This window comes from Cuculus canorus, chromosome 2, assembly GCF_017976375.1.
Source record: "Cuculus canorus isolate bCucCan1 chromosome 2, bCucCan1.pri, whole genome shotgun sequence".
Taxonomy (NCBI): Eukaryota; Metazoa; Chordata; class Aves; order Cuculiformes; family Cuculidae; genus Cuculus; species Cuculus canorus.
The window spans coordinates 107,430,476-107,456,315 of record NC_071402.1 but is presented as its reverse complement, the minus strand read 5'-3'; the positions used below and the strand labels follow the sequence as shown (position 1 = coordinate 107,456,315).

General features: G+C 37.8%; 1 protein-coding gene across 2 annotated transcripts in view; it reads right to left on the bottom strand.

The window, feature by feature from the left end:
- Positions 1-10,441: 10,441 nt before the first annotated feature.
- Positions 10,442-25,840, bottom strand: part of LOC104065970 (immunoglobulin kappa light chain) — a 30,085-nt gene continuing 14,686 nt past the window's right edge. Inside the window, exons 3-6 of one of the 2 annotated variants that reach the window (XM_054059587.1) lie at positions 22,420-22,470; positions 14,176-14,466; positions 12,832-12,891; positions 10,442-12,072 (exon numbers count right to left, since the gene is read on the bottom strand). In XM_054059587.1, the coding sequence (XP_053915562.1) occupies positions 11,939-12,072; positions 12,832-12,891; positions 14,176-14,466; positions 22,420-22,470 (536 nt within the window). In that variant the 3' untranslated portion in view covers positions 10,442-11,938. Of the gene's footprint in view, positions 12,073-12,831; positions 12,892-14,175; positions 14,467-22,419; positions 22,471-23,805; positions 23,855-25,840 lie in introns of both variants that reach the window. The other variant, XM_054059586.1, reaches the window with a different exon arrangement.

Below are 25,840 nucleotides of genomic sequence, written 5' to 3'. Positions count from 1 at the left end.
GGAAGGTCGGGTGGGTCAGTGAGGTAGTGGCATCCCACCTTTTCATCATTGGTCTGGACATTTACTTTACTTTTGTCTGTCAGGGAGACTTCTGGATTCTGAGTTTTTCCCTCCAAGTACCTCCATTGCTTTCTTCCTGCAGACATCCACACGGTTCACCTGTAGAGGTGAATGAGAGGGATGGCTTTGAAGTATGGCAGAACTTGGGTTTCTTTTCTCTACCCTGCTGCCAGTCAGCTGAAGCCTTGCTGTCCCAGGGAACATCAGCCTTGTTTCACCTGCTTAATCACAGTGAAACCTTTCTAGGTAGCAGAATGCAGGAATATTTGCTTCAGTGCCTGTAACAATTCCTTTTGTCACCAGATATGAGCATTGTGTGTAAGTAGCTTTAATTAATTTACCTTGTCACTTCTCTTACAGTGAAGGTGGGGGGAGATGTAATGCAACAGAAATATTCCTTGTCCTAGAAATCACGTATGTTTTCACTCCATAGGGGAGCTCCACAACATGTGAAACTCAAAGAATCCCACGAGTGAGATAAAAGCAACAGCAGATGACAATAAGCCAGCTGGATTTGTTTCTGAGGACAGCTGTGAATCTGCCAGTGCCAATGCCACAAAGGAAGCAGACCCAGAGCGTGGTAGGGAAATCTATAGTACATTTGTCCCTCCTGAAGTAAGGAGGAGGACTGTGTGCCTGTAGCTGCATCATAAATGTATGGTGAGATAATACGTGAGAACAGTTATGTATAGTGGTAGCTGTAGCTGTGGTGAGGAGCAGACTTGAATTCATCAGAAAAGGCTGAAGGTTTCAAGTGAAATTGCCTGGCAGAAGGGAAATGCATTTGAAAGGTCTGATTCCTGCATCCCTGCTTCCTAGTGACCTTAACTACTGAACAACTGAGAGAGACCTTATCTACTGAACAGCTAGAGATATCTTTTCATTTCTGTTAGTGTTCATGATGAGAAACTTCTTCAAAACTCAATATTTGAAAAGCCCAACTGGAAGAATGAGTATGTGTTGCAGCTCAAATTCCCTTGAGCCCTGCTGTTAGGACTCATATTTTCATGTAAGAAAAATACCCAAACTGTGGCCTTTCTTGGCATGCTTTCTGGTGACTATATTCCTCAGAGCTTATCTTGGTGACCACACACTGGGTCTTGCAAATCTTTTTAGAAAAATCTGCAGTTGGTCTGACTGATGGATTTAGGAAGTAAGCAAATCTCCTCTGAGTTGCTAATCTGTAGTTCAATAAGTCTCTTTGTTCTGAATTGGAGTTGAATATTTTTATATCTTCCCCACTCCATGTTAATGTAATGCCAGAGCTGGAGACTGTTTATTGGAGTGAAGAGTGTGGGCTATCTTGCAATGTGTTCCACAAAAGTATATCCATCAGGCAGTGCTATTCAGAGGTGATCGCTTATACACTGTGTCCACATATTTTTTGCCCTTTCAGAGACACCTTATTCAACAAAAGCCTTTTCTAAGCTGGAGGAATCTAGATGTGGGGGAAGTCTAGAAGAATATGATGTTGAAAAACCAATTTCTCAACAAAATGAGAGCAGGTGGATTCTGCAGGTACTTGGCTGAATTGAATGACAATGTGCCTGAGGGAAGTTGTGTGTAAAAGGTTGTTGAGTAAGGAGGGAGCGGTATCAGAAGACAAGGCTGGATGGTGCTGGAGAAGCCTCCAGACCAGGCCTAGCACAAGTGAAGACTTCCCAAGGAAAGCCAGAAGTAGTGGCTAAGTCCTGTCATGGTAAGTGCTACGCTTCTCAGAAGAGATGTCAGGTGATGGCTTTTTGATGGAAGAGGGTGACTGGCGCAGCAAAGGTGTGTCTGAGTCCCAGCCACAAGTCAGTAATCATTGATGAGTATTCAGATGATGGCCTCAACATGCCTCATCACAATAAATCACCCAGAAAGAGCAGCTCAGTGGCCAAAGAGAATGCAAGGCCTGGACCTGAGAGGTGTCTGGCAGAGGAACTCCAAAATGAAAGAGAGGTGGAGTATCCTACACTATTGGCAAAGCCAGCTGGTGAGAGGAGCTTGGAGAGGGTTGTCCCCAACCAGTTTCTGTACTTCCTAGGCTGTTGTCTTAAGAAAGTAGACTGTTTTGAGCTAACTTCTCTTACAAATGCACATTAAATGTTGGTGGAAACCTGATATGACAGTATCATACATCCAACTGCTTCTTTTGTCAGCAAAGAGGTAACTGAAGCTGGATAATGTTTGAAAAACTGCTTGTTTATGTTTCACAAAGTTTAAAGGATGGAGGGAAACAGAAAATCAGAGCTACTAATAAAGAGCATGTTGCCAGAGAAAGATGGCTATTTTTTTTTTAATGATAGATCAGAACTTGAAGATGATCAGCTTAAATATTTTTATGCTTTGTTTGAATACAGCAATGAATGTCATAGGTACAGCTTGCAGCTGCTTAATGTCTGCTAGTTTGTTTGTAGATGTTATGTCTTAAGAATCACGTTTTCCTGAAGTGTTTGATATGTAATTAACTAACATGCCTTGAAACTCTTTGAATAGGGGAATTTTTCAAGCCTTCTTGTCTATGTCCTCAGAATGTTACCAGTAGAGCATGCTCCCACCTCAGCACTGGAATAACAGTTGTTCACCCAGCACATGAAAGTGCACCACTTCTGAAAAGCAAGCAATGTGATCCTGGCAGCCATGTATGTTTCTTGCCTCTCAGCTTAATGCTATGAAGCACAATGTCCTTTCTTTAAAGGCAAAATATTGTGGGGGTTATTTTTGGCAGAAATTTCTGGGATGGCCTTTGAAGAAGGGCCTCATATTAGTAGTATGAAACAGTTTGAAGCAGGATCTAATGTAGCAGTTGGGAGTGGAATTTTTGTAAATAGAGGAGGGAGTGGGAGATGAAAGAGAAGCCAAACATAGTTTTGCTGCGTTATTTTCAAAGGATGCTCAGAGGAGGTGCACTTTCAGGTCCCTGATTTAATGCCCCACAATCCTCACTCATAGCAATGCTCTTTGCCACAAGACTGGCAATTTTTCAACCTGATACCTCCTAAACTTTACCTGCAAAGCATCTGCAAGTATCAGACAGAAAGAATGGCATGTATGTTTTAGTATTCATTAAAGCAATTAATGAATTTTAACTAGAAAATGTTAAGTGATGATTTTTTTTGGCTGTATTCATCTCTGTAGAATTAGGGTTACTTCTGGGATATAGTGGAAGCAGGAATATATATAAGTGTGTGATTCATTCTCATGCTGCATGAGGTTTTGTACAGTAGTTATCTCTCTCCTGGGAGAGTTAAAGCATGTATCAGTGGAAAGTAGGACATGAGGCATATCAGGAAGTACACAAAAATCTCATCCTGTTGAAGCCACTTAAGCACAAGTCTGTTATTCCAAAGAAATTCTCAAATTTATTCTGAGTTCTTAAGTCCTGCATAAACCAGATCAATGTAGCATAAAATATCTACCTAGATGCTTATATACTGATTATGAGACCACAGTTGTCAAGTGGAATGTTTGTCAGACTCCCAATTGAGGCAAGTTTTACTTATATTGTGTTAGGACTCGATAGAAGATCCTTGAAATAATTTTTGTGGAAGTTGTTCCTCTTCTCTCACCTGAATATTTCTTCAAAAACTCTGTATTTAAAATGATAAAGCATCAAAGTTTAAACTCTTCAGCCCCACATTTCTTTACACTACTTTCTAGTGAAATGGAATTGTGAGGGGAGAGAAAGCTTTTTCACCTTGATACTTTGGTAGCTAAACTGCCTGTATAGTCTTCATCTTTACAAATGTGCAGTTTGCCACGTTCTGAGGGATTTTGCATTGTAACTAATAAAACTTTATATGCTTTCTGTAAGTGGTCATGAAAAAAATCTTCAGACATCACATACAAAATAAGACATTGCTTTAATAAAATAAAATTTCTGTGTCTTCAGTATAACACATTTGCAAAGTTGGAAGTGTTTTTAGAAGTGCTAGTGATTGAACAGGGCAGTTTCCTGAAACACTAAGTTGTGAGACAGAGAACTGAATTCCTAGCTGTAAAACAGTCACATCAGTTGCAAGAAAGGCAGGCTCACTTGTCAATCACATTTATTTAAATTATGTACAGAAATTGCAGTGGCACATATGTAGAATTTATTCTGAGTGTAGTTTATGCAAAGTTGCTATAAGTATGCTGTGAATGTTTCGAGTCACATCATAGCTGTAGTTCCTTAAAAATTAGCTGACACTGTGTTGAGGAAGTGTCTCAGGCTGAGGATTAGGGAAACACAGGAGATGCAATTTGTGAGAAGTGGAATAAACAGCACTTCCCTGTGCCACGGAATGGTTGCCTTTTTTTTGTTTTAATTGGTAGTTAAACCATGAGGAGCATAAAATTGCATACATTTTCTTGAATGCAAGATGCATGGCAAGAGGTACAGCTGGGAGTGAATATCCAGCTGAGTTGTAAAGATTGTCTTTTAAAAAGCCATGTTTGCTTGATTTAACTTCAGAGAATAATGAATGATCAAGTGAGCGCTAAAGCTCTCTGACCAAGGGAAGCTTTAGAGCCATCTGGTGGCTACTTGTGGGAAGTTTCCATGAGAGCTTACTCCTCGGCAGCTGGAGTAAACTGTTGGGAGATCAAGGAACAACAGCTCCATAAGATGGGCAGAGCTGTCCTCTTCCTTTGACTCTAAAGAGCTGTGTATTGAAGGGTCGGTGTCTTTGTTTCATTCAATGGAACACCATGAGTGTTCTTGCAGTGCCTATGGTGTTCATTAGGGAATACTTGAATACAAGCAAGATGCTCTTACTTTTTCCAGAAGTGCTGATACTAGTACAAAAGAGCCTCGGTAGCGATCAACTTCTCTCTTCTATCGCTGTCTGCTTCAGCCCCTTACCTGTTGGCAGAGAAGGTCTTTCACATTTTCTCTGTTTATACGTTGCTTTGAAGTTTTGTTTTCTCTATTGTTTTTGTCAAGTTGGGAAGAGAAGGAAGACCTTGACCTCCAAGGGCTGCTCTGCCTGTAGGTGCAGAGGCAAAATCTCTGCGAGGATCTCCAGGAGGATGTTGTTTCATGATGGCTTCCATAGGTATTTTATTGGCCAGCCTAGAGGCAGTATTCTTGGCTGTACTGGATGTGAGGTACTGGGAATGTCCTGCTAAGCAGTGCACTTGTTGACCTCCTAGAGGAAAACACTGAAATTCACATAAGACACTGAATTTCCTTGCAACCCTCCTAGGGGATTTGGGAAAAAACCTTTCTAACTCAGGTGACTGAAATTAACAGTAGTGAGAGCTCTTAGTCCTTCCAGCACAGCTCTGGAGGGATGAATAGTTTCTTGCATCATGATGTCTTTACATGAGTTTGAAAACAATTATGCTCCTGAGCAGTTCCTTTTAATGTTTGTGGTGTTTCTCCAACCTCAGGCTTTGTTTTTTTTAATGGTGACTTTGTCTCGTTGTTTGGGTTGTTTTATTTTTTTTTGTAGTGGTGTTTTTGTGGGTTTTTTTTGTTTGTTTGTTTCTTTCTTTTTATTTGTTTCATTTTGTTTTTAATGCGAACAGTCTGAGGTCTTTAGGGCAAGAGTCTTGTAGATAGTATCATAGAAATCATAGAAATCATAGAATCACAGAATAGTTTGGGTTGGAAGGGACCTTAAATATCATCCAGTCCCAACGCCCCTGCGATGGGCAGAGATAACGAATATCTTTTTATTTCTTTGTTTGTCAGTAGAGGTTGTCACTTGTTGCAGAACCTTAACTTGGCTGCCTGGTGTATGTACACCTCATGAACGGTTTGTTAATCGTATAGTTGGAGTTTTTTTGCTGTGTCATGACATCAGTGGTGGTTTGTGAGTGTGTATTGGCAACCTTGCAGAAGATGCTGTATTTGAGGAGCTAGTGATCTTGAACAGACCATGTATTGTACCCCATACTTAAGCCTTGAGAAGGCTATATGTTCTTAATTCAATTTCTAATATCTTTGGGAAAGGTGAACTCACGTGTGTCAAGGGGTGGAATGTAACGATCCTGACCAGAGACCACTGTACTTTGTGCAGTTAGTAATCCACGTATCACTTGACCTGAGCAGACACAGACACATGCTATACTGCACATACAAAGTGGCCCTCAGACTCCATGTGCTCGACAGTTTCCTTGGCTACAGGTCCAACTCAGAGAGCGCACCACAACAGAGGAGCCTGCAGGCAGGTCCCACTCAGTAGCAGTGTTTATGCCACCAGTGTGCCTTTGCTTTTACCTAAAGGTACAACAAGAAGTCCTCCTGAGAATGTCCATTATGAATAGAGTTGTTTTCTTGTAAGAAAATTATAAACCAGCTCAAATGAACAAAATGGAAGAATCTCTTTTGTTGACAGAGTCTGTCCAGCATACTGCATGTGGGATGGAGGCCTGTACAAAGCCACAGCACACAGAGTTCCCACCATCTCAGGGGATTATTATCTACAATATTCTCTCCTTATAGTGTTGTCTCTAATAAATAACATTTGAAATGATACTTTACAGAGTCCCTTTTCAATCTGTAATTAGGAATCTACTGCTAGACTTCTATAGTTTTAACTTCTGATCACACTTAAAGTCTATTTCTGGTACCCTCTCCGATGTATCAAAATAGAACATGTTCATACTGTTTCCATCTTGACAGCTTTTATTCTGGTGAATCCAGGTGTCTATTTATGAGTAGGATTAAAGTACACCGTTGTAAACCTGTGTGCACATTCTGTGTGTTTTTCCTTGCATTAAGGAGTTTGCTAGCATTTATTTTGCAAGCTTATATGAAGGTGAGCAGGTATGCTCTATACCTACTAAGAACTGGAGTATATTCAAGACAGATGTTGAAAGCTTTCTCAAGAGGAGTTAGAACCTGATATAACAGCAAGAAACCTGCAGTGTCTTGGCATAATAAGTGATGTACAGCTCCGTCTAGGGGTGGTGAAGCATCAGCACAATGAAAAGTATAATGCTGTGCTGTGCCAGTGCACTGCAAATTAAGGACTGTTTTTGACACAGGAGACACTTAAGAGGGATAAAACTTGGGTTACAGGAGTATGGGTTGCAAATTAAATACCCTGCTTACTGGGCAGGTTGCTGGGGCTCCAGGTAAAGTCAGTCTCTCCTGCATGGAGATTCTTGAAACCTTATGTAGTGGCATGATTCCCGGGAGTGTTGTGGACTAAAAACATACTAATGTCTCAAAAGGAAAATGTATTTTGGTTAAGCATAATAAAGGCTCGGTGATCTGATTTTAGTTGCTGGGGAGTTGAGGAATGTTCATGGCAACAGGATGCATTCACCAAAAAAGCAGATTGAAACTGCAGAACGTAAACTTGTAATATTTTTAAGAGGAGGTCCAGCCTTTTGCTGCAGGTATAGCAGTCAAACTTGAGGATTCAGAAAGTTCTGAAAGACTTTATTCTCACTCTGGAAATATTCTTCTTTTATTCATATATTTGTGACCATACTTAAAGATAGAAATAGCCACTGTTTCTAATCCCCCCTCCTTCTATTCCTTCTCTTCCTCCCTGCCAAGTGCATGAATTCAAAAAGCTAACGTATTGTCCATTCCAGTTTAGCCAGGTTAATGCTGCACATACATTTAGCTGCCATGCCTCATCTTACAAGTTTTGGTGAGGGGCCTGTGCCTGGCACTGCTTTGAGCTCAGGGAGCTGCTGCTTGAGCCTCAGTAACAGCTTGTGCACTTTCTTTCTGCTAGTCGGCTCCAGCTGTCAAACAAATAGTGTTGGTTCAAGCACCCTTTATGGGTATGAGAAATGGAATTTCACCAAATTATATGAAAATGATTAGAGACTTCATATGAAAAGTGAAGGGACTAGATATGAGGTCTTGGTTACTAGTAGCATGTACAAAATCAGCCTGGAAACTTTATTTTATAGTTTGAGCCTCAAAATGATAAACAGTTATGCTATTCTAGGAAAGGAAAGGCAAGATCTCTCTGAAGTGATTAATCCATCAACCATCTTCCTGCAATGCAGTGTTTCCTGGAGGACCTGTCTCTGGGTATGTAGCCCTGTGACCGCCTAAGCTTTCTTTTGGGGGTGTTCGAGCACTTTGTCACATTAGAAGCCTGTATCTTTTTGTAGTGTGCTTTGGTTGAATATGAGATGTTTTCTTCATTCGGAGAATCACTTTTTTATCTTGCCCCATGCGTTCATCTTGCCCCAGCTGTCAAAACTGCAGCTTGGGGGAGGGATGGAATCTTGAGAATCTGAAAATTCTGATTTAAAATCTTCTAGTGATCACTGGGAACTGTGGGTAGCCTTTAATTATGAGCCTTCCTGTTTGCAGTATCTATTGGCTTGATTCTGATCTTCATTCCTCCTTACTTCCGTAAAAGAAAATCTCTAGGGGAAGTTGCTGGGATTTGGAAATTGTGTCAAGGGTCAGTGACTGTCCTGCTGGTGGTGCTGCTGACAGGAGTTACCATTCATTAGAAAACAAAGGGAATGGTTCTCATGTATGGTAGTATATTACAAAGATGTATCTCCCTGACATATGTATATTAAGATGCCTCCCAGGTGGTATGAAAATATTAGTCCAAGATGTATCCATTAGTTCCTGAAGTTAATTTTCCAAGATCTAGGTAATTACTGGAAAGTGTTCTCTTGGGTACCTTACCAAGAAACTGGTAATACAGTGAGTGAAACTTACATATGGTGGAACTATATTTAATGATTGTTTGGACTCACTAGGTTAAACTTGCCAATTGTTCATTTTTAATTGACATTTGATCAATTTCCCTGCAAATATCTGTAGGTGCAGAAGAATGAGTTCTCAAACAATTCCTCTGAGATTTTTTATTTTCTCAGCACATTCTAAGTGTGTCCTGGTGTCCCAGCAGTTTCAAACTCTGAAACTGAATGTTCCACTATTTGGATCACTCTTAAAACTTATTAGTAATATATTAGTGTCTACCCAGGGAAGTTATGGATGCCCCATCCCTTGAGGTGTTCAAGGCCAGGTTGGATGGGGCCTTGGACAGCCTGATCTTGTGGGACGTGTCCCTGCCTATTGCAGAGGGGTTGGAACTGGATGATCTTTAAGGTCTATTCCAACCCAAAATATTCTATGATTCTTTGAACTCAGCATCAACGGAAGTTAGCTGTTGGCAGACCACTCTAAACCTTATGCAGATCTTTCTTACTTACATCTACATGTGAGAGAAATCCATGTAGTTTTCCATATCACCTGTTGTAGGTTATTTTCATAGTTGCGAAGTCAATATTCTCAAGCGTGTAAGTTTTTATACAGCATAAGACAGAAAATTATTCTAGCAAGATAAAGAATACATTGCAAATCCCTTTCCACAAATAAATTAATTTGTGCTGATTAGTCCTTTGTACTTTCATGGCAAAAGCTGATCCTCTTCTGTCATATTTGTGTTAGAAACACTGGATTGCCTGTAACCATTTTTGCAGTATTTGCATTAATTCTGCAACAGGAACAGAGCAGCTGTAATGCTCATACTTGTAGAAGCCTGAAATCACTGAAAATCAGTTGTGGTAAGATACGTACTTGAGAAGACATGTCTTTCAACTGTTAACTGAGTCCTGACAACAGAAGTTTACACATAATAGATAACATCTAATAACTTTGGTGTGCACTCATGATAAATGAGACTGAAAATTCTAAGGACATCCTGTAGTAACCATGTTTCTGTGGTAGTAATAGCCCCTACACAGACATAAGCCTGCAGTTAGACCAACTTGCACAGTGAACAGTGAGTTTTGCTGTGTTATTTACGTGTAACTTAGGCATGTGGTTTTTATTACTTTGTTTTTCCATTAGAAGGAAATGGTTTAGTATTGTGGTAAAAGGCAGGTCGGCTGTGGTCTAACTGTCCTCAGTTTATCACCAATTTGCATCACAGCCCACCTCCTCTGAACCAGTTGTGACTGGTTCAGTTTACAGGGTTTTTCCACTAAATAACTAAATCTTCCTGCAAACAAATGACCCAGCGTCTAGAAGCCTTAAAAATCCACCTACCCTCTAACGCTGGGTAAAGAAATGAAAATTAAAAACTTAGTATGAACAGTATATATTTGTATAAATAAACTGCAGGGACATATGAGCTATTGCAGGTGTAAAAACCTACAACCATGTGCTTGAGAAGCCCCAGAAGCTGTGAGGTGATAGCATGGTTTAGGGCTGTGTGTAGGCAGGGTGTGTGTGTGGAAAAGGCATTAAAAGCTGTGTTTTCTCTTTGTTTTCATTCACTACATGGACAGCATCTTTTAGTTAAGACACGACAACCAATTTTGGGACCATTTTTGTGAAAGAGATATTTTCATTAATGCAATCAAGTGTTTCTCTAGCAGGGAGAAAGGTAGTGTAGACCAGGACAGTATTATCAATGATGCTGCTGAAATACACAGTAACTGGATTCCAAAAATACCTTTGTAGCTATTTTATTTCACTATAATTAGAGCTTTAACAAATAATAGCATGGGACATCAGCTGTTTCTCAAGGAACGTTTGACTAAAGACTAGACCACATCTGTCTTTGCATCGAAGACTAACATGACATTGAAGGCAGTAATTAGTTGCATTAGCTTCAGTACGCAGATTGTAAAATAGCTTGTAATGTGTGCTGTTGTTAAAATAGCTGCAGTTGTTAGAACTGAGCCTGGCTTCTGTTCTCCTTCCCTTGTGATGGTGTGAGCCTTAGTAGGCAGTCCTGTTGTGACAGTACTGTATTTCCCCCAGCTGGCTCAGGTCTTTGACAGAAAAGATGTAATGAGCTAAATTTTATTGTTCTGTGTAAAGCATTCCTATATAACACATTGAAAAGCAGAAAACTGATAGTTTTAAGCATCTTTGATTTCCTGAGGACTTTATATGAACAGATAAATGAATCAGGTTTTCTAATCATATTGGTTCATGCTGTGGAAATGCTGGAAAATAAACACAAATGCTTGTGGAGGAAAGCTTTTGTTGCTCTCTACATCATTACAGATACAATAAGTCTGAATGCTGCAGGCGCATAGCTCTAATCTATCAATTTGGGGCAGTGTTTTGACCCAAACCGATCAAATGCTTTACCCCAATATGTCTACTTCCAATTATTCACAGAAATTTGAAAAAAACTAATTTGTGGAACTTGGAGACGATGAGTCCGAAGTCCAACATCTGAGTTTTTTTCCTCTATTGTGAAAACATTTTCTCTAGCAGAAGTTCAGATTTAAGATTTTGCTCAACTCAAAAATAGATCTCCAAACAAGATGAGGTTCGAGATCATTACATTTTTTCTTTCTTCTCAGTCTGTGTCACAGGGCTGGGGTGGTGCCTGGTGGATTTCTTCCATTTCTGTATGTGTGCACCTTTTATGCTTCTCTAAGTTCTTAACTCAAAAATATTATGTTAGCTTTTTAAAACTGTATTTAATTGACTCTTAAAGCACACATCACTTCAGAATATTTAAGTCCTGATTTGATGGATACGTGAGAGTTGTAATAAAATATCGAAAGTAAAAATGAAAAAATACCTGTGAATTTACAGCACAGCAACACTCCAATTAATCCTTAAGTACAATGACAAAATATATCTGTGCTTTTTATGTCAAAAGCCCTGTTACACCTCCAAACTTCTGCATGCATAGCTGCTTTTAGCAGGAGTACCTTCCTTATTTTGCAGTATGGACATTGGATTCAAATCCAGGGTATGCAACCTTACTCCTATTGCCCTCCTCAATTAAATACTTCGAAAAATTAGAAAAAAAGACCACTATAAACCCACTTTTTTTTTTACACAGCAGTAAAGCAAAACAATCCCTATGCAGTAATGTCAGAATATTATTTTGGGATTTTTTTTTGTTGTTACATCTAACACTGAAAGCAAGGCAGTTTATACGGATAAGTATATAGCATAGCAAAGTGAAAATAATTTTGTAAGCCTTTCCGAAACCAGCATTTATGCTTTCTTTCCTTGTTGCTTGGTTGAAGCCCACACTCTGTAGATGAAGAAGAGTACGATGAGATAGTACATGGAGCTTTTCAGAAGAAGGACGATGTATACTAAATACGCTGTCCTGTGCAATATGTGATCTGTAACAAATGTAAGACAGAAAAGTCTTGTTTAATGTCAGTATTGTACAGCCTTCTAAAAGACAGGTGGAACTGGGACTGTGTAGTCTCTTCACTGCTGCAATTACATTGATTCCAGTAGACGGTGTATAAATACATATAGCATCTGACTGTCCCTTGGGTGGATTTGCACTGCTAGTGAGTTCTAGACCAAGAGGGTTTCTTAGCACTAAATTGCATCTCAGTCCTGCTGGGCTATTACTCCCTGCAAAGGCAAGAACATACGTCTAGTGCTTCCAGCACTATCACTGGTATCACCATGTTTGCTTGATATCTTTTGTGTTGTTTTTTTGGAACATAAGTGCTCACAATTCTTTCTAAATCCCAGTTCAACCCAATTCAACCAAAAGAACATTTCCTTGTCCAAAGTGCTGGGGAATTTCTGGTCTGGTGGAGCATCAGCTGAAGCACCAAGCATCTATTTCAGGTATTTAAAAACGTGCCACTTAATATGGGCTAATATTTCTAGTAGACCCAACAGCATCTGTAGTATGCTGACAAAACGACCTCACAGAGGCAGAAGAGCCCCTTCCTATAATCCACAAAAAAAGCTAATTCAGAGTGGCACTGAGGTGTTTTTAAGTTACAGACCCCGGACATAAAAGATTAACTGCACACTAGTTGTAAAGATAATTTTTAAGTTGTTCTGAGAATATGTAGCAATATCAGACTCTTGCATGACATGCATCACTCTCCCACATTTTAATACATTTTAATTACCTCTATTGAAAGTTGTGCCATTTTTAAGATACATGCTGCAGTCCTCTTTCTGAGAAGGACCTAATGGAAAAAGAGTTTAAATGGCTTTTATTAGGCTTTTATTTAATTTTATTTAATTTTTTAATTAGGCTTTTATTTAATTTTAACAAACGTGAATTGAGAAATCGGGCAAAACAGAGACAGTACAACAATTAAATGGAAAGTTAGTATTAAACAACAACAAAAAAAACGTTTGAGATCTGTCTGCAGAGCAGATGTTCACAAATAGGATCCATTTGGGAGAGAGAATTTGAAGGGCGTGAATGCTCACAGAGAAGTGACCGGGTGTTTGTGGCCATAAGTGAAAGGTTTGCTTTTCCTCTTTCATGAACTAGACTATTTCTTGGCAGAGTCTCTTTTATTTGGAACTGCAGTCAATTTGACTGCCTGATCTTGTCACTGAGGTAGCTGGAGTCTATTTGCTTCTATTATTAGAAATGCAGAATAATTTCATTGGAAGGGACCTCAATTAGTCTGTTACTTAATGTTTGCTCAACCCTAAAGAGTAATATTGAGGAGAGTGTGAGCTAAGCTTCCCCCATTGATAATTTGCTATTTTGATGGTTGTTGCTCTCTAAAAGAAGCACTTTTTCTGCTTGAAGTAGAAAATCTATGTTTGTTCTTGCTTACGGTGGTTGGTTTGTATTGATACTTGGGCTTAAAGACATCCATATTACATCACTAAATACATCATCCATCCAAATAAATTTAAAACATATTTTTATCAGAGTGTATTTTGAAGGTTGAAATGTAGTGGTTATTAATGGCCATGCTCTTACTCATTAGAGTTACATTAATTTATCGTAAGTTGAACAGAGGTAGTTACTAAGAAAAGATTAATCTAAACCAATACTGGTAGGTTTTTTTAAAGGTATTACCATGATTTAAACAATTTGCATTGATTATAGGTTACTCTTTTTTCTTTAAAATAACATTGTCTTTCAGATTTTTCTTTGCGTTATTGACTTTACAACAATTAAATGAGATTAAATAAGATCTCTTATTTTTATACATGTTCATACATGCTCAGTGGAGACCTTTTGGAGTATGCTAGGTTACACCTGATGAAGTTCAAGAACTGCTCTTTTCCTATTACAAAGAGATGTTGACCTGGGGAGTGCAGCACAGGCTGGGTTGCTTCTTTTGGGAAACCTTTGGTAGTTACACCAGAGTGTATGTTAGCTATTGTTGTGCCAAAGGAAGTGGGTGTTTACAGGAACAATAGTAGACAGAATTATTTCTATAATCTTATTGCAGAAAAAAAAAGAGTGATGTCTTTAATACTACGTAGAATAAATTTTTTACCTTCTGTATGCAGTAAATTCTGACCACTTTCATGCTCGTAATTGCAGTAATAGATCTTGTCTTTGTTCTTTGCTGGTACAGTTAACCAGCTGCCAATTGAGTATTTATCCTCTTTTTCGGGCTTCCAAGCATCTCCTTTTACTACGTTTTCTGTTATCTCCTTCTTTCCATCTGACCATGTCACCCGAATGACTTCTGGGTAGAATTTCTCAATAAGGCAAACATACGTTATCGTATTTTTATGTTTCTTCTGCAGGATTTCAGAGCTTGCTGGTAGAGAATTTCTCTTATCTGAATTGTGTTTTGGAGAAAAAAATATTAACAAAATAGAGAGTTGTAAGATCAATAGTTTACAGCAAATAAATATGCAGTCACAAAATACAAATTCTGAAGAACAACAACTTAAATGTCTCATTATCAAATGCTTTAGCTCTCTAATTTGTTATGAAGTACCTAGAATGAGAATAGAAATATCTTGTGTATGAAAGGAATTTCAGGTCATAGGATGAATGAATTACAGCTTTTGCCATCCTTGAAGTAAAAATAAGTTTTTGGAGAGCTGGATGAACCACACATTATGTTAGATATTATTTCAATGGACTCAAATGGCAAGTGTTAATTTTCAGTGAAAATCAGTTAAAATATTATTTAGAATAACTGGGAATAGAAAATATTTTAAAATGTGTTCTTTTATAGAGAACTAATATAAATAGCTTTTTATGAGTATGGTGCGGAAAATCAAGCTCAAAATAAGAAGACAAGACTCATTTCAAATATTCTAAAGTAATATTTGTTTAGACAATACAGAGTCTTCCAGAGTCCAGGCAGCATTAGATTTGATACTGTGTCATGTACATGAGGAAACATTATTTAAGTCCTGAATTGTTATTGAAAATATTAATAATTTCCCTTAAAACTTGAGTTTTAAAACTCCAGGTGACTACGTGATAGCTTTTATCCCACAGCCTTCTAGCAGTACTGCTGTCAGAAAGTGTATTTGTCTGCACAGGTCTTTGAAAATTATTAACCAATAGTAGCATTTCTTTGAAGAGCTTTGTTAATTTATTTGGTAAGAGGAATTTAATATTGCTTTATAATGTTTATGCAAAACCAACAACATGAAAATGTTGTCTACAGAATGATGAAAGGTAAACCACCTACCTTTCAAATCTTCACAGTTTTATGTCCCCAGTGTAAGTCACTGTTGCTAATTAATGAAAATCTGCTATATCTAACTAGTTTTTTAATAGCTGATATTAATTTTGTTATTTTTTGGAGTGAAAAATGGCAACGGAAATCTATTGTTGCCATTTTTTAAGACATTCTATGTATTTGCCCGGTGAAGATCAAAGACAGGAAAATGGAGTCACCAAATGGTCTGGACCCCAAAGGCAATGCTGTTCCTTTAATATTAGATTTTCTTAAATGTTAGAATGAACACATCTGAAAAGGAAAAGCAGAAACTAAACTAAAGCAGAAGAACATGCTATGTCTTGATAACATTTCTGTATCCAAATAGCTTATCTATCCATACCAGGATGAACTTTGTAAAACACTCCGAGTATGGACAAACATGAATATATTTTAAACGAGAACTAAGCTGTTTCCGCAAACTACATGTAGGTAATCTCCATTTCACTCACCTGTATGGACTTAACCTTATTTTATTAGGAGGAGCCCACATAATCCAGATTTTGTACAACAGAGATGATGTTTTGATATTATAAAAGAGATAATAAATTCACGAGCCTGCAGAGGTTAAACATGAACTTCTACAGTGTGTGCACAGGCAGTGTCCATGGGCAATCATTTTTATCTATGCTAATGGTAAGTGAAGACTAGATACAGTTTTCAAAGTTGACTGGAGTAATATAGAAGATACTGCTCAAGACTTTTTTTTCTTAAGGCAGCAGTGAAATTTTAGGTGTTCATCTCCTTACACCACTCTTTCTATTTAGATTCCTATGTAAACTTTTGCCACTGAATTTGAGCAGCACAATGCACAGGGTTTAAAGTGTAGTCTAGCTACCTGGTGAAATTTTCATGCACTGGGAGAAAACACATTAATATAAACGTGCATTGTTGTCAAAAAGCTTCCACCTTTTCCTAAGTGATCTGGCTATTCTAGAACAATCCTCTACATTGCATTCCGCTCAAAATAACTTAGTGATTCTTTCAAGTATTTCATACTTGGTCTTTGAAAACAATGATGACAAAAGCATAAGGCTATCTACCTTCAAAAATTTTCTTCATTTTGGGATTTTGTTATTGAAATGAAGATATGGATTGAGTTTTGTTGTACCAGAAATAAAATAGCTAACAATTTTACAATTCTCTAACATCAATTTAGGGGTTAATTTTATCTTCTCTATACATCAGTCCTCCCAGGGATGCAAGGTCAAACTAATTTCTAAATTATTTATTTTTTCCAGAGTTGTGTATGTTCTGAAGACCCCGATGTAGCTCCTGTCACAGTGATACTGCACTCTGCAAAGCCTCGTGACTATTTTAGAGATGTTTTTCAGAATCTCAATGCTTAGTAAGTTACCATGAATAATTTCAGTAGGCTAAAATTTAATTGCTAATTTGATGTTATTCTCTTGGATTATCAAGTCTAAGTAGAGAGACAGAGGGAGATGATTCCAGCTGCTACTTCGTTTTAGAGCCTCCTGCTCAGATGGAATAGTTTCCACCTCTGTAATTGACAGTGTCTTTCCATTTACTATAAAAAGACCCTGTGCCCTTAGCTTAAATGAAACACATAAATCATATCACAACACTGAAGAATTTTATTGTTTGAATAACTGCAACTATGTGTATGCATGGAAGGGTCTTGTGTATACACAGATACCTTAAAGACGGGTCAACCTCCCCTCCAAAGATTTCCTATTACAAAACTTAAAAAAATAAGTTATAGAAATCACTTACTAGAGACAATGAGTTTTGTGCCAGAACCACATATCTTATTGAACCCCCACTGGTACATTCCTTGATAGAAGTGCTTGGAAAGTTTGGCTGGACAAGGACCAGATTTAACAACCATCATATGAAAAATGAGTCTATTCATTGGGCTATGTGAGTGTAGAAAATTTGAATTGAATATCACTTTATGCTGCTATTCTCAAAGAGCCTTTAGTGATATGGACTTTAAATTCTGTTTCAAGGTAATGTTTGCCATCGCTTGTTTAAAAAATTACCAAAACCAGCCCAGACCGTTCCTCTGCAAGTACAGGGATTGAGCTACCGTATTTTCTCTAGATTTTTTTTCTAGAAAAAAAATAATTTTTTTTTCTGGAATGGTGAGGTTTTGGATCACACAATGTAAAACACATGCGTGCCAGGCCGCTGTTTAAATGAATTTATGGAAGACAGTCCTGAACAGCAACAACTCCTCTCAAGCCTAGCGGAGGGGCATTTACTCATTTTAGCCCTGATCCTCTGCATATTGTAATCTGTTTAAATGGATGCAGGGTTGGGACTACCCTCAAATCTTGCTGTACTTGCCTACAAAGTACTATTGCAGGTGATCAGTAGTGAAACACAACATCTGTACATCTTCAGGATTCTGTAGACAATTCTGTTGTGTTTCGCATCAGTAGTGAAACACATCACATATGCATCTATGTATGCCATAGAGAAGCATCGAATTCCATTACTCCTGTGTGTGTTCTTCCTCAGGGCCTTCTGGCTTCTCCCCAGGGAAAACCATGTGCACCTTGCATGAAATCTTGGTGACAGTGAAACCAATGGCAAGATTTCTGAAGGTCCAGGATTTCCCCCCGTATTTCAATCTTCGGTTTATTTATTCTCTGCCTGCAGCTAACCAGTGTTGTGGTGCATCCAAGGAGAGGTCAGTTCCTATTGGCTGGAATAAATCAGAGTTTTTAAGACAAATCCATGGTGAAAAACATTCCTCTTGACCAAAGAGAGAGGTGCAGATCTTCAGCCATGGTTTAGGGGATCTGTTGGCATTCACAATCTTTTCCCCCTGCTGTGAAGCCAAGGGGGAATCTGTAGCCATGTTTCTGATTTACACTGATCCTGCTGCTTTGGAACTAAGCTTTGCACAAATGAATGAACTGATGCAGCCCTAAGTATCCAAAAGAAGTTATATTTCAGCAGTTTATGGTTTATCTGAAGTCCTATAGTTTACCCTGAATTCTCTTATACAAGCATTTGAATGCTAAAAAAATAAATTCTGTTTCTGCGAGGTCCACATTACTTTTTTGTATTACTCTTTTAAATCTGTATTTTAATCTGTATTTTAATCTGTATTATTATTTTGAAACAGCGTATCACACCCCCTGTCTAGGTTTTAGATTGTCAGAATAAGGCATATTTTCTTAGATACTGAAAAACTTACCAGAAAAAATAAGCTTTGTGCCAGTTCCGAAGACTTTGATGTATTCACTGCATGTAAGTGCTTTACAAAATCCCACCTAGTCTCAATGCTTCTAAAATGTCCCAGTCTAGTCCCATTTTCTTACTAGAAATACACCTGATTTGTAATTAAAACTTTCCTTACAAAATAATATATGGATGAACCTGTGATTTCACTTATGTTGGCCTTTCAGATTTAAATAAATAAGTTTGTATGTACAAAAAACTATGGATTTGGAATACTGAAAAAAATGGAGGTTACAGCCCTAATTTAACAGTGGGCATTCAAAATCATGGAAATATTTAGGCAGATCCTGTGCACCCGAGATCTCTAATTTTCTATACTGAGACTCCCTCAGCGTTCCTTGAGATTTCTGTAGAAAATTTGAGGAACAGTAAAGGTTGTCACCTTGACAACATGGCAAATAGTGCATTTATATATATGTGTGCACCTACATCTGTGTATGAATAGATATCCTTCAACAAGAACCAAGTGCTGCACACTATCACCAATTCAACCTGATCTTTATGTACATGGTTTTAGGGTAACAGACCATACAGGGGAATATTCATGCTGAAAGTCAATTTAATCCATGATCAGGTAATGTGTAAATAAATTTAAATATAATCTATCTTTAGGCAACATGTATTTTATAATATATAATTACAAAAATTATTGTAGTTTTTTGAACTCTGAACTTCAATGCGTTTGATGAAAACAAGTTAGATAATAGTAATAGTAATTAGTAATAGTAATAGTATATATTACAGTAATTAGTAATACTAATATATGCTGTATATATTACAGTGATTAGTAATATTTGGAAGACAGCATTTTGAGAAATCAAATATTGCTGCCGTATTTTCTGCTATGAAATTATTTCCTAGAAATGTTTGTAGACTTTTATTTTTATCAGTTCCCAGTAAGTTAGCAATACACTTGTGAGCTGCCGGGAAGACCCGGCTGCATTTGTAGAAGAGATGTCAAAGGAAAACCAGCCCCACACTGCCTGAGCAAGCTGCTTGGTTCTGTGTTACATGAAAAAAACTGGATTTGGAGAGATTGGTTCGGTCTATAGTTTTGGCTGTACTTCCCTGCTGTGACCTTCTGAGTGCCTAAATTCCCTGGAAAGGTACTTAAAAAAGAATCCTGTATTGCCAGTTTATGTTGTGTTAATATTCCTGTTCTGCTGTAAGCTTCTGAAAACTCATCTATTCCACCAAATGCATATACCAAACCAGTCTCTCAAATCCCAGCCTTTCTGTTACCTGCATTATTGTAAGTCTTAAGCAACTTTCTTTTGGTCAGAACTAACTAAAAGAGGTCAACAAGAGAAAAATCAAGTTAATTACAAGTTGATGGGAGTTTGGCTCCTTGTATATATGCCTCTTTCAGTATAGAACTGGGAAACAACTTGGCTCAAGTTCAAACCCTGATGATTCAATAGAATGAATGTCACTTATCCCAAATCCTGGTTTTTTGCCTTTTCTTTTCAGTAAGAGTAACTTAATGAGCTAACGTTGGAAGACTGTCCTCTGAAAAGACAAGCTGTGATGAAATGCCTGATCTTAAGCAAGATATTAATACAGCTGTTTTAGTCTATTAATTGATCAGAAACCTTGGCTCACACAAAGACAAAATCCTATAGAAGCAGAATGATGACCCTAAGTCATTAATTTTAAACTGTAGATACTAAAAGCATGGCAACTACCCAATTAACAAGGCAAGAATTTTCAATAAAGGCAACATGCTCATCCTGACACACATATTTCTGTCGAATTCTAGTTATGATTTGCTTAGTCTTTCTGGCATAAATCATTCAAAACAACCTTTGCTTGAAATGCTAGTGTAAGTTTATATATTTATCCAGGCTTAAAGCATTTATTGCTTAAAGCAATAGCTCCTCTGCCTTGTGTTTGTGTAATTGTTTTCTCCAGGATTATGGCTATTAAAGCACATTTAGTGGGAAAAATAATATGTCTGTCCTCCACTTTCTGTTAAAATCAATGACTCTGCAGGAAAGGCAAGAGATGGTTTGCTTCTTCGTGTATGTATTATTAAGCAATAAGAAGAGCACTTGGAGGTACTATTTTATTTTTACAGCCAAAGTGGTGTGTACATGACAAAAATAGTTCAGAATAAATTATTTCACTTTCACTAGCCTAATTTAAAAAGGATTTTTCAGGTGGCTCTTGCATATTTCTCTTTGTATCTGTATTGGGAAGAAATCTCCTTTATTTACGCTTAATTCACACTGCTTGATTCTGTGCTTATTCCTTCAGTACAGATGAAGAGAAGAACAGGGGCTCTGGAAACTACTACAGGGCAATTCCCATCACATTTCCAATGAAGACTATGATTAAAATTGGCTCAAAATATCTTCTTTCCAGAAATGTTTGTGATCTTAAACTGCTGCATGACAAACAAAAAAAGGCTCGCTGTAGGAATGACAAGTCCAAGCGCAGAATCCCACAACAGGATAGTGCAACTGGGGCTCTAAGCATGCTGAGTGCCCTCTGGGACACTATTGCACCCATCTATACGATGACCCCCAAGCTCCTATAGCTTATTTTGTGGAAAATATCATGTAACTTACCTGACACCATGAGCTTCGTACCGGTGCCAAAGATCTTGTGGTAATAGCCGTGGTAATAACTAATCACATTGAATGAAGTCTTTGCAATAACTGTACAGCTAAGTTATCTTTATATGGGTAAATAGTATACTTTAAAGAAAATCAGAGTTGCTGTATAAAGAGTTTTTAGAAAAGTAAAAAAGGACCAGCAGCATAAACTAAAAAAAAAAAAAAAGAAAAAAAAATAGGTGTGGAGGTTTTTGAGGAAATGCATGTTGTTAAATGGGAAGGATTCATCTCAACTAATTAGTGTTCTGAAAGTTTAGATGGACAGTGCAAACTGAGCACCTGGGCTCCATCTCTCCTTTCTGGAAAGAAGCAGAACCAGCAGAAGATCTGTTTGAACAGATATTGGCCAAAAGATTCTCTCCTCATGCACATCCATAAAATCAGACCTAGAACTGGTGGGTACTATGCTGAGCTCTGAGCAGCACAAGACCCCTGACCAATATTTCTGTTGTCAAGAACATGAAGCAAAACCCTCCACAGAGTGTAATCAAACCTCCCACTAACCAGATACACCATTCTCAGATGGTAAAAATTAGGCAAACTCTTTTCATCCCCAGCACTTAGCTGAGCTGCAAAACAGGCAACTATCAAAGCACCAGAACTTCACATGAAGCAAAATAATTTTGATAAGAATGTAAAAATATTTTGAGTTTGGCATTCTTCCTTAATAAAACTAATAACTGATAATAAGTGATTTCTGCAAAAGGTAGAAAGAGAGGCAGCCTTTCAGCTGTGCATGTCTTCAGACAGTTCTGGGCAAATCTCAGATAATTCCTTTCATTTGGCATAGTGAGACGCAGTGCTGAAGAAAAATTTTTTGCTTTTCAAAGAGTTTGAGTAACCCAAAGGATTGACTTTTTTTTTTTTTTGACAATAAATTAGAGATATCACAAAGATTAAATGTACATATTTAAAGACAAAACATCTTTCAATTCTGCAAGTGCTATCTTTGCCGTATTTAAATTTATCATTAAAGAGGAAATATTATAGAGGTTAATTATACATCTGTGCTGCAATAATTGTTGCATTTCATGCAAAAACATAAAACCATTATGCTGTGTTCCACATAAGGAAATGCTGTTTAAGTGCAAAATCCTGTACAAATTTCAGTAGGGTTAAAACTACCAAGAACTACAATAGCATAGCACTTCAGACAGCCAGGATCTAACTGTGTAAAAAAGCATTTTAGAAGTAGTTAAGTTTTATATTTTGTACTTACCTGAAACAATAAGCTTAGTCCCACTTCCAAATATTTTGACATCAGCATCCCCCAGTCTGATAATGCTTAGCAATATCTCCTGCACTGCACTTCACTGGCATAGGCTACAGAAAAAGTCTCTCTGACTTAGACTTCGGTGAGAAACCTGGTCCAGTGGAATAGCTGAATTTTCAGCATTAGCTGGAATGCCATTTTAAGAAATACTTTAATTTCTGTAGTGAGTAAATATTCAGGCTTTTAAACTCAGCATTTGCTGAGAAAAAATCCGTGCCTTGCATTTTTTATAACCATGTACTAATCTTTTTAGCTCTGGGATTTCTCTAACAAAGATCTATTGCCTCTGGTCTTCTAGGTTTTCTCTGAAGCAACCTCTTTCTTTGTTTTTAAGAAGAAATGTTGTTACATTATGATTCCCAAAGGAAATTAAGAAAGTTTACTAGTTATTTGTTCATTAAAATATACAAATAAACAATCTTTTTGCCTCCTAAGTGTCCTATCTTGTGAATTAATTATTGTGTAAAAGTACCTTAACTGAAGTTTCATCAAACTCATATTTTGAAGCCCATATTTTAAATGCAAAGCTGATATTGGAAATGAAACTAACTGACACACGCAACAAAGTTCATCGTGGCTTTTCTAAGTGGATGTGCTGTCATCCTTTTGGCAAAAGCAGCTGCCTCTGCATAGGCACGATTTAATTACAAATTACAGCAGAGATAATTTTTTGTCAGAGATACAGATAACATTATAGATTTTTCTGGAAGTCTCTTCTGCTTTTTATGATTTGACTTAAATATAGTCAGCTTGGTAATATGTATTTTCAGGGAACCATACTGTAGGCATTGCTATATACTTTATACTGAAAACAGCATTCATCCTATTAATTGCAGAGCTTCACTACAATTAAGAATAATGCATAGCTTTGCCACAGTTAAGAATAATACAAATGCCGAAGCAAACCAATTACTTAGGGCCAGGAGCTAGAAATTCATTACTAAGCAATTTTCCTTCACAGTCAACTTACACTAAACCATCTCTATCAAGAAGAAACTTTTTGCATTTCTCACTTGCGGTTATGAAACTAAACTTTGAAGCAGGTCACCCTGCTTTCCCAGTACAAGAATTAATCTATCCTAGTATTTAAATTTAACCTGTCTCATTCTTCCATTCCCCCATCCTAAATAAGTCTTCAGTAATTGTTCTGGAGGCGATCTCTCCATTCATGATTTATTGATCATCAATCTACCCAACTGTGCACCTCACACAGTTTACAGATAAAACATTATTTATCAGCCAGAAATTAACTTTTCTACAGTCTCTCATTCTTGATTGTCTGAGAATTTGAATGACTCTGAAAATCAGATCAATAGTAGTAATTGTACTTACCAGAGATAATTAGCTTGGTTCCCGTGCCAAAGTATTTGATCCAGGTGGTCCACATTGTGCTTTGGCTTTGCAATAATCTACTGTGCTTTCTTGCTGTGTTGCTATTGAGGAAAGTCCCATTTTTTTCCCAGTCAGCCACAGGAGACAGATTGAAGGCCTGACCCTTTTCTTCTGGGAGAATGTCAGAAATTTCAGACTTACATCTGTTTTTTTCAGCTGATATCTAATACCTCATTCTTATAGCGTTGCAAATTTGTTAGATAGACCCTCCATTTAATACCTAAGAATCAAGTGAAGGTTTCTCCTCAGGTTTACACACACAAATAGGTGCACAGGGTTGTGCATGTTAAAAGCCACATACTTTCAAGTGATGATCTTGCTTGTTCACAAAGAGGTACATCTTCTCTCACCTGCAGTTAAGTAGCATCAAGTATTACTAGTGTGAAGTTCATTTTCATTTGTCTTAATACAATTCAGCAGAGGGAAAGAAGGGAGAGCCAGCCCTATAAGCATCGCTAATGTGTCCATGTCCTGCAGGTTGCATTTTTCTGCCCCTGCTATGTGGTTATTGTCTACTCGTCTCCTGGAATCAGTTAAGGCTTCACAAGAGCAGCTCACTGGCAGCTCTTTATATACTAGCTGGTGGGAGAAGGAGGCTTTTCCTTTGCACATGAGTTTCTTACAAAACAGCATAAGATAACATCAGAGGAGCCACCTCTACTGTTGATTGAACAGCCTCCATGCTTATTTTGCCATTTAAAAGAAACTGAGTGCTTGTGGGATCTCACGTGTCGTACTCACCATGAAGTAAGCTTACGAAATTACTGTTTGTGGCTAAAGGGAGGAACTAAACTGAGGGTGAAGGTCTTTCAAGTGAAGCAGGTGTAACAAAAGCAGTCCTCTGGTCTGAAGGTGCCTGGGCAGGAACGTTGTCATTGCAACCACAAGCAATGGCAGGAGTGATGTAGGCAGACAATGGAGCTGACCGGTGCTTTTCCTGACAAGTCCTTAGAAACATAGCGAAGAAGGCCATCAACATCTCAACTGCAATTGCTGGGACTTCTAGGTTATGACAGTAAGTTGCTGGGAGATCTCATGAGAAGGAAAAAGGGAAACATCCAGTATTGCAAACAGCTTGTCTGACTTCCCTGTATGATCTGGATTTGCAAGTATAAGAGGGGCAAAACTGACCTTTTGGAGACCTGATGCATATTTGAAATTGTTGTGTAAATTTTTCATCCTTTCAGACAAATCTTCTTTAATGAGTTACACTTCAATGAGCAAATGAGAAAAGTATCAGGATACCACATAAAATATTAAGGAGAGCCTTGATGATAGAGAAAAACATCTGTTGGTGAATTTCTCAGTCATGAGGATCAGCATATACCTTGAGGCTAGGAGGGATGCATTGCTTAAATATTGAATGTTGGTCTTAAATACAGAAAACTCTCTTCTTTGGTACTAGCTTTAGTAACTGTTGTCTTCAGCTTTTTGGGTAATTCAGATACATCACTGCTATGATAAACAGTAGTGAAACACAGACATCAATAAGCAAGAAGGGAGAAGAAAGGGGCTGATAAAGAAAAATGAACAAAAATCCCACCTCCAGATCTCAGGAGGAATAAACAGAAAATCATCCTCATACAGCTAGTAACTTTTAAGTGAAAATAACACTGCTTTTTCTTTGTTTAAAATTTTACAAACCTCAGGCTAAAGTTCTCTATTTCAGTTTTCTTTGTCATACCAAAGGCTTAGAAGAGCTCCAATACAACATGCTGACCTATTTCCAGGAGAAACAGTATGGAAAAATCTCCCTTTATATTAACTAAGTCCTTGCAACCAGTTCATGGACATGCTTGAGCAGAGTGGAATGCAGAGGGTGGGTTAGGTATTGGACTTTCACCATACTCTTTGTGCTTCGCACTAAAATTTCTAGCTTTTGGCAGCTGATGCTTCCAAGGTATCAGAAGCACCAACCATGTCTTGCTTCTCTGGAGGCTGTGTGTGAGGCTAAGCAGCTTATCTATGCAAAAGA